The sequence below is a fragment of the Manacus candei genome, unplaced genomic scaffold (assembly GCF_025592945.1).
Source record: "Manacus candei isolate 608988 ecotype Guabito, Panama unplaced genomic scaffold, ASM2559294v1 h1tg000025l, whole genome shotgun sequence".
In the NCBI taxonomy this organism is placed as follows: domain Eukaryota; kingdom Metazoa; phylum Chordata; class Aves; order Passeriformes; family Pipridae; genus Manacus; species Manacus candei.
This window is the reverse complement of record NW_026138073.1, coordinates 11548786-11557827: the sequence shown is the minus strand read 5'-3', so window position 1 is coordinate 11557827 and position 9042 is coordinate 11548786. Positions and strand designations below refer to the sequence as shown.

The 9042-nt window shown below is 48.6% G+C and overlaps 1 protein-coding gene across 2 annotated transcripts in view; it reads right to left on the bottom strand.

Moving 5' to 3' along the window:
• Positions 1–644: 644 nt before the first annotated feature.
• Positions 645–9042, bottom strand: part of PODXL2 (podocalyxin like 2) — a 32485-nt gene continuing 24087 nt past the window's right edge. For both annotated transcript variants that reach the window (XM_051788913.1, XM_051788912.1), the window contains exons 5-8: positions 8080–8236; positions 7136–7197; positions 5319–5498; positions 645–4971 (exon numbers count right to left, since the gene is read on the bottom strand). In XM_051788913.1, coding sequence (XP_051644873.1) covers positions 4762–4971; positions 5319–5498; positions 7136–7197; positions 8080–8236 — 609 coding nt within the window. In that variant the 3' untranslated portion in view covers positions 645–4761. The remainder of the gene's footprint in view (positions 4972–5318; positions 5499–7135; positions 7198–8079; positions 8237–9042) is intronic.

Sequence of the window (9042 nt, the reverse complement as noted above, 5' to 3'; positions counted from 1 at the left end):
CGACATGATGAAGAACAATGGTCATAAACTAAAAACCAAGAAGTTTTACCTCATCAGGAAGAAGAACTTCTTTACATTGAGGGTGGCACTGGAACAGCTGCCCAGGGACACCATGAAATCTCCCTCTCTAGAGATGTTCCAAACCCACCTGGATGTGTTCCTGTGTCCCCTGCTCTACGCGACCCTGCCTCGCCAGGGAGGTTGGAATAGATGACCTCCAGAAGTCCCTTTCACCCCTAACAATTTTGTGATTCTCTGTGGGGTCCAGCTCTGGAGCAGGTGTGGGATGGTGGGGAGCTGGGTGGGACGCACATGGCACAGGGCTGGGCACACATGCAGGGGCTCTGCTCTAGAAAGAGGCTCGTGCTAAGCCATTCAAGCAGAAAAGATGGGTCCTGGGCTGGTCCTGTGGGTATTGGGTAGGACACCCCAGGGGGGAAGCCAGTTTCCCACAGCCTGGGCACCTGGCACAGCTCAGGGCTTCCACAGAAACCTGGGATGGAAGAATTAAGTAGTGCACTGTGGGGAAAGGGGGGCCAGGCTGATCAGCCCCATCCCAGCAGAGGGACCGTGGCTGACAGTGAAACCAGATGCAACACACATGAATTCAAGCAGATCTAACCAAGCAAAGCACTGCACTCGGGTCAGTGTTCAGACACCCAGCAGGTGCATTTTATTGCAAAGAAAACAAAACCACAACCCTGTTGCTTCCAGGGCCAGACACAACTGTTTCTAAGCAATCCCAAGCAGTGGCCAGGGCTTGCAGACAGTTTAGGTCCAACAGGAATGAAGGTGTTGAGAAGAATGGCTGGGAGCCTGGCTGTCAGCTGAGATGAGCCCACAAGACTCTCATGAGCCAGCACAGACAAAGGAGCTTGTTGTCTCTGACTGTTCCAGCTGCCCCAAACTCTCTGTGAAGGAGAGATGTGCTCCTGCATGGCTGTGAAGGCAGATGGGAACAGACGAGTTGCTGACAGCAGTGGCTGCAGTGGGACCCTGCTGCAATGCTCTACGGTCATGCTGCAGTAATCCATAGGATAATGTACCTTCATTTCACACTGTATTCTGTGCCAGAGGGATCCTTAAGGTGGTATCTTGAACTATATTCTGAACCTGCATTACATACTCCACAGCACAGTTACTGGGTCACTTCTCATTGTTTCTTTCCACTCTACCCACCACGAGGCAGCGTGCAGGATGCAGGGTCCTGGAACATGTTAGACTCCATATTACAGATGCTGTTCCAGACATCTGGGCAACACCTTGGAGTAATCTGTAGCTTGGCCATCCCAGACCACATCTGGCCACCATTCCACAAACAGAGATCCACTCTGATCTTGGCTGTACCTCCAGACGCTGCCATCGCTGACGTTCCCCAAGGTGCTGCACTCCTCATACCAGCACCCAATGCTCTTTCTGAAGAACCACCTTCACATCAAGCCAGAGTTTCTGCCTTCTAGCTGTGGTCCCAAGGAGCAGAGAAGGCAAGTGGAGGACAAAGCAGGAAAATGGAGCTGAGACTCTGTATTGCTACCCATGTCCTCCACACCGGTGATTCCAGAGAATGTGCCATTTCACTGTTTTGCAGACAGGGATGTCCTCACACAAACCATCCCTGACACGCCTGGTGTGAGCCCCTCTGCTCATAGGCAAGTCCCGCAGCCCCTCATGAATAAAGCAGGTGACTGTCCTAGGCAAGTCACAGGAAACAAATATCCAGAGCTAAAAGAGGGAAATTGTTGGGGGGGTTATTATTTTTCGTCTCCAACTCCCAACAGCCACCAGGTGTCACTGCGATCAAACGTTTGGCAGATGGAACTATGGCGATGTCCGAGTCGGTGGCAAACAGTATTCCAGGAATTGCTTTGTCTCCTGCATCTGCTCTGTCGCCTGGCACACCACTCTGAGAAGTCCAGCTTTGACAGTTTTTGTTAAAAAGAAGTTTAACTACATTAAGGTGATAGAAAAGCTTCCTGTTACAAATGCTAAGACAAAGTTTTTCTTCCTCCCTGTGCAGAGCTGAAAATGCAAGCACTGAACAGAGTAAGTGGGCTATCCAGCTCTTTACAGCGCTCCCCAGCCCACAGGTCCCCGGAGATGACCCGTCTCTGCAAGGCTGGCAGGAGAGGGACAACAGTGCAATCGACTTGAAAAGATCAGCCTAGTGCAAAAAAATGATACAGAATAAAAACAAACAGTAAAGGGATAAAAAGTATCACCAGACTAAAGTGAAATGCTATCAACCAGTAGATTTCGGGAGCTAAACTGGGATCACACAGCCAGGTGCACCCTGTCAGAGACAGCAGAAAATTGTCCTTAGCCTCATGACAGCCACCCTTAGACACTCAAGATCACCTGAATGCTCCAGACGGAGAAGAATGTCTCTGGAAAACCTTCAGGCCACAAGAAGCCAGAAGAGCAAATCAGGAGAACTTGTTCACTCATCATGAGGCCCACATACCCCCTTGGTTTCTTCAAAGTTTGAAGACTCTACACAAGATCAGGAAGTGCTGAGCCCAGCCAGCAGCACTGCTTTACCACCGCCTTGTTGCTTCTCTGAATTAGGATAGTGGAGAGGAAACAGGGCAGCAAAGCAGCTCCTAGCAGTGACATGCACCAAGGAAGGGGTTTGTGAATGAACTGATTCACATCTAATGGGTGGCTTTATCTTTTTAATAGCCACTGGGCATTAAAAATGTATTTAATGAGGATTATTGGACTTAGAAACATTTACACGGTGAAGCTGCCTAAAGGCCACGGGCATGCCAGCCCCCATTATGCTAAGTGCTATACAAACTCAAATTTTAACTCCATGCTTTAATTTACTCATCATAACAACAACTTGCATTTCATCCTGTGAGCCCCAAAGTGCCATCACCACAGCCACTGGAGCTGTGCAGTTACACTGCACAGACCCATCAAACTCAGCAGGAGCCATAAGTGAGGGGTGGCCAAAGAAGGGCCACATGTGGCTGTTCATGTACGTGTACTGTCCCCCACTACCAACTGCTGGGGCAGAAGGAACTCCTCTGAGCATCTCTGCAACCCTACCAAGATACAAAAGGAGCTGATGATCCACTGTCTTCTACACAACAGGGAAAGATATGGAGGCAGGCTAAAACCACTGAAAACTGGAATCTGGATAGGAAACCAATGGTTTGATTCCTCAATAGACTGGTATCAATGTGGTCCTACATCAAGGTGACCTGTGATTCAGTTTGTATGCAAAGCGCTATGCAAATTGAAACAACAGACTCCTGCACCTTGACTTTAGGCACACACACCAGGGATGAACATGCTAAAAATACCTATACATACAGTGATAGATTTACAGGCTCGGCATCAGGCTGCACATCTGGGGCCTTTCTGTACAAAGGTTCCCTTAAAGACCAAGTGTGAAACTGCATCTCGCAGTGAGCAAGCGTGCAGATCACCGTAACAGAGAGAAGTACTGCTGCCTCTGACCAAAGCAAGTCCCTCAGTCCCTCAATGACAGAAGAAACAAATGTTTTCGAGTCTCAGTTTAGGCAGGGCTCAGAGAACAATTATGCATATTCACGTGCCTTTTATCACGAGTCTTCAGGGAGCTGGAGACTCAAAGTTGCCTGAGGCATGCCTGAGAAACGTTCATTGGGGAGCCCTTAGATTGACTCTCATCTCATCTGGCTTACACTTGCTTAAATAAAATAATTTTAAAGATGTTACCCCGATTTACACCCGTGGGACATTAAACACTTCCACCCTCCTCTCAGGGCAGGATGCTGAAACGGAAACAAAAGGACCAGAAAATTACCTGTTTCTGAGTTTTAACTTTTCCAACTGTTTATAAAGTCTCACACAGTCTTTATTTTTACCTCAAAATGACCAACTGAAACCAAACTATCCTGAAAAATAGAACTGGAGTGGAAAAGGCCTGACAGTCTAAAACTGAGATTTAGACATGGGATACTTTGCTGATGATTTCCCAGGCTGTTTCGTTAAAGAGGCATGTAAATGTCATTTTTGAGCAACTCTCCAACCTAAAGCAAATTTCCAGCTAAGATGCTGCACCATGGCACCAAATTCTCTGTAACCAGTGAAGCAAGGGTAAAGTGCTCAAACTTTGCAAACTCAGCTTGGAGCTGTGGAGCTGAAAAAGAGAGCGGGGCTGTTTGTAGTACCAGGGGTGAAATAAGATGACAGCAGGGGGGATGTTTTCCCCGAATGTAAACATCAGCTCTCATCTAATTAGCAGCTGAATGCTAGAGCACTACAAAACCTGTTTTCACATGTGGAATGCAAACTCTGCCCAGGACATCGACTGAATCCTGGCTCCCCTCCATTCAGAATGCACAGGTGTTACTGCATCTGCACAGACTGAACACGATCTCAAGGTCAGGATCTGGAAAGTGAATTTACTCCCCAAATCTGGACTTTTGGTGGCCGACAGCCTCACCATCTTGCTTCTTAAGCCCAGCCACTCTCAGCCACTACAAGAGAGCTACATTTAAGTGCATTTAAAGGTGATAAAAGCATTGGTGCTACTGATAGGAACACACACACAGAGACCTACAAACCCACCCCTCCCACTTCCCTCTGTTCAGTGATCCTCCTGGCTCCAAGCCTCAGACGTAGGCTCAGGACTTCTACTGGGAAGATTTGCCCAAAGACCTGTTCCAAGGTTTTAAGAAGTTCCTGAGAAGCCACCTGATCCCACGGTCCATCAGTCAAGATAGGAGAGAAACAAGTGTATTTAAGAGGGTGGTTCCCCCCGTTCTTTTTCTAAAGATGCGTGTCTTCCTCAAACACATCAACATCCTCGCTCGCCTGCTTATTGATCAGGACATCCCAGCTGTCGGGGCCATTGATGGTGTTCCCACCGTTCACGCTTGGCTTCTTCTCCTGCATTTCTGACTGGCTGTCACTGGCCACATCCAAGGTGGGGTTGTCATGGCAGCCGTTCTCAACAAAGCGCAGCTCCTCCCCGTGCGACTGGAAAGGACGAGAGGAACACAAATGGAGACAAAGGAGGACAGGTCTTAAAGCTCCTGAGAAGCACAATCAGGTCAGGCTACAAGGGTCACTGAGAACTTTGCAGGGTCAGTGGGAAAAGGTAAATTTGCTCCTAGCCCAGCCCTCACAGTGGAAATGAGCTGTCCTAAGCACAGCAAGAGACAGGTTTGCAATCTTGCCTGAATGGACGCCCTCGCTGCTCCAGCTGTGTATCAAGCTATGTCCCATAAGTGGACAGGGGAGAACAATCTCCCTCTTAACTTTCCAATCCCCTCCTTCCCAATGGCTAAGAGCCTAGCCACCTTCTCCACCCATCCAGAGCTCACCATGTTCTTCATTTTGGGCAGGCGCCTCTGCCAGCAGTTGTATATGAGCCCCAGCACAATGATGATGGCACAGATGGAGCCAATGATCACCAGCACCACAAAGAGCTTCCCATAATCACTGCGTGTCTGGTTGGGGTGCGACTGGCAGCTTGTGGTGGTTGAGTAGTTTTGGATACCAATCTGGAAGGAAGAAAGCAGTGTACTAAATGTCCTGGCCTGCAGTCAGGTGGGATCCTGTTCAGACTTTCCAGGGTCCAAGTACAGGACCACCACTGTGGGCAGAGGAACTAAAAGCCAGGGTTGGAGAGTCAGAAAGTCTAGTCTTATGTGACTAGAAGGCACATAACTAAATATAACACCATTTTCCATAAAAGCTGACACTTCAGTGTCAGTAGGCACAATCTTATCTTGATCACCTGCACAAAGATCACACCTATGTGCATGACAAGGAGGCTTTCATGGGACAAACCACCCAAGACAAACTACGATCATAGAATCATGGACCACTGATGGGTACTGAGGCTTTGGTGACTACTTGGCAGAGAATGTAACCATAACAAATAGATTTCCATTAAAGCTGAGGTCCTAAGAGGGCATAGCGGTCTTTATGAGGTCTTGAAAGTGGACAGCTGCCCACTGATCCTAAAAGCTTAGGAATAGCTGCCATAGAAATGGGTCCCCTGTGGCTGTCAGCGAACAGCCCCACATCGGTCCCAGTGACTTAGATTTCAAACAGGTTATGTATCAATACTAAGTATGATGGGTGTAAGAGAATATCCTCCCTCCTCCTTCCAATCTCATGCCAGCACAAGGTCAGTGCAGTGAGCAGTGTTTCATTATTGATAGAGCTGGAGAGTTGGAGGCATGTGGTGAGGCTGCTCTGGTAGGACTCAGGTTAACATCGGGCCACAACTGCAAAGTCAGACCTTGCACCAAGGCAAATCCATCTTTCTGGACAGTTCTAGGTGCTGATACTTTAGTCACACAATTTCTACAGGGTTGGCTTTTTGCACTTTCTCTGGTGTAAGCCAATCAATACAGCACTGAGCACTTAATTTGCTTTGTCTGATTGCACCAGTTTCTTAGGTCAGGGAAAAAACTGAGAGCAGACAGCCAACAAGGCAATGGCCCAACCCTGCTGCTAAAATCAGCAAAATTACTCCCAGTAGTGTAAAAAAACCAAGCAGAATCAGGCCTACATATCCTGTAAGGCTAAGGGGAAAAACCCCAGAGATCATGGGACCAATTTGTCCTCTTCTTTATCCTCTTCCAAGCTGCCCAGGGTTAGAAAGGAATATGTGAGAGCTAGAGGCAGCTGGCAGAGGAATCTGGCATCCATCATCTCTGGTCCTCCGCCTGCCCTTGTGTAGGCAGTTGTCTAAAGGAGTGAAAAAGACCCTGGGATTGCAGAAGGCATGTGAACATGTCAAGAGAAGCCAATGTATATAAAAAACCAGCTGTAGGGTGAGTAGGGCCAAATCAGGGACTCTGCAGCACCCACACTGCCACTGACAATAGCATAGAAGGGATGACACCAAGAATCCCAACAAAATGAATGTGTGAAAAGCAGTTTCACAACAAAGACAGAAAAGCTGGGAGGAAATAACCCATAGTTACTCTCTTAAAGAGAGCAGACATTTGATGGCCTGGCAACTACCAGTGAGGGCAGAAGGGAGTTTGCCAAGCGTCTGACTCATCTGTTCGCCTGCTGTGGGTTCAGCACTTGGTTAGACTGAGATATGCTCTCAGTTTTCAAGTTGCTTATTTTAATTGTATAGCCAGTCTTAACAAATGGGTGCAGGCAGACAGGTTCTTACCTCAGCTAAGCTCCTCTTAACATCCCCCAGTGCCATGAGAACATCTTTTGTAGGGATAACGCCTGTAAAGTAGAGGAAGAGATCAGTGCTGCTCTCAGCTCAGGTTACTCAGTCAGATGTATTCATCAGTCTGAAATCCCTAACAGGATGGAGGCAGGGGAACACACATTTTTGTTCATTGGTGCTTTATGTCAGGAGGCTGAAAGAATTCAAGGACCACAGACAAGGGTATCTCCAAATATTCTCTAAATAAGTAAAAAAAAATCCAGGGAAAACTGATATCAAAGCCACCTAGATACCCTTCCCACTGCCACAGCAGCTCTCAACATCTGTGTCTGCTCTGGGAGCAAGCAGCAACACTCAAAAAGTCATGGATGCAGGTTCATATAGGTCATTTAGGCCATAATGTCAACATTGAAGGCCTCTGTCACTAAGCAGGCAACAGAAGCAGTACAGGAGAAGGACCTCCATATCAAAATGGGAATAAAGAGATGGTAAAATGTTCCACGTTCACTGTCAGCTTTTGTTTCTTTTGGGATGCAGGGGACACACCATCAGGACTATCCTAATTCAGACAAGACTTAAGATCTGATAGGTTAGGAAGTGAACCAAGAGTAGGATGTCATACCCTGCCATTGCATCCTGCCCATGGAGTACATAAGCACCAGGAGAAAGCTGACAGATGCTAAGGTGAAGGCAATCCAGGGAGAGAGCAAATTGCAGATACAGAGCTTTGTACAAGCAGCGAGGGGCAAGACAGAAGGCAGATGTGAAGAGTCTTATGTCCTCAGTCCCCCTCCATTCCTCAAGTCTAGTGAACACTGGGAACTGGTGGGATTGAAAGGGAAAGCAAAAGCTCATTCCAACATGGCTGAGCACATCCATTTGGGAGATCCTTAAATGCACCCCCACATCACAGGAAGGCTCCTTCTCCCAGCACTTACCCTGTTCCCCTGCCAGTGTCATTAGCAAGTGCTTGTCGTTCTCGTTGGGTTTGCTCAGAGAGATCAGCCAGCGGTCCTGCAGTCCATCCGCCTGTCTGGAGAAGGCATCCTCCACCAGTGCCAACAGCTGGGGACCCCTCTCCAACCGAAACTCCTCCTGCCATGGGAAAGGAACCTTGGTGAGCACATGGTGGGAACAGGGCAGATGTAGCACTGCAGGGATGGTATGGCTGAGACCCCACACCAGGTGTGCCCAAAAGCCAGCAGTGTTAAACCTGGTGCAACAGTCCCCTGCACATCCCCAGTGCCCCAGGCTGGATCTACATACATCTCCTGATGCACCAACCCTCCTCCTTGGTTCCTGTGGCTGCCATATGTCCCACACCAAGCCCAGTTCCTCTGGCACACAGGGATCCTGAAGCAACATTATGTGTAAGGTAAGAAGGAATCAGGCTCTTCCCCACAGCCAGCGCTGGGTCAGCGGGTGCCGCTCAGCCTGACATGCTCCAGCCATCCCTCAGCAGGCTCCTTTGCTGCTTTCTCACTCCTGTGTTTCTATTCTTATCTCCAGTTGCCATGCCAACCTGAAGGCCACACAGATGATTAATAAAATGGAGAGCTCTTGTTGCCATGGCAATTTGAAGCGCTCAAGGCAGGCACAGGCCTGTGCCAAAAATGGCCTAATTGGAAAAGACATCGATGACTGGGGCCTGAATCACAAGGGCCTGCCAGTGCCTACTCTCATCAGGGTATGGATTTTGGCATGGGGAGGCAGGAGGAAGCAGCACTGTGATGCAGCACCATGAACTGCAGCTCCCACTCATGGCCCCACTGCCAGCCTGAGGCTCTCTTTTGGAGGATGCAGAGGAAGGAGGAGCAGCTGAGGCCAGGAGCAGGACAGAAGCAAGATGTTTCTGGTGATGAAGAAAGCAGAGGCTGTAGAGTACTGACAAATTCTCCATG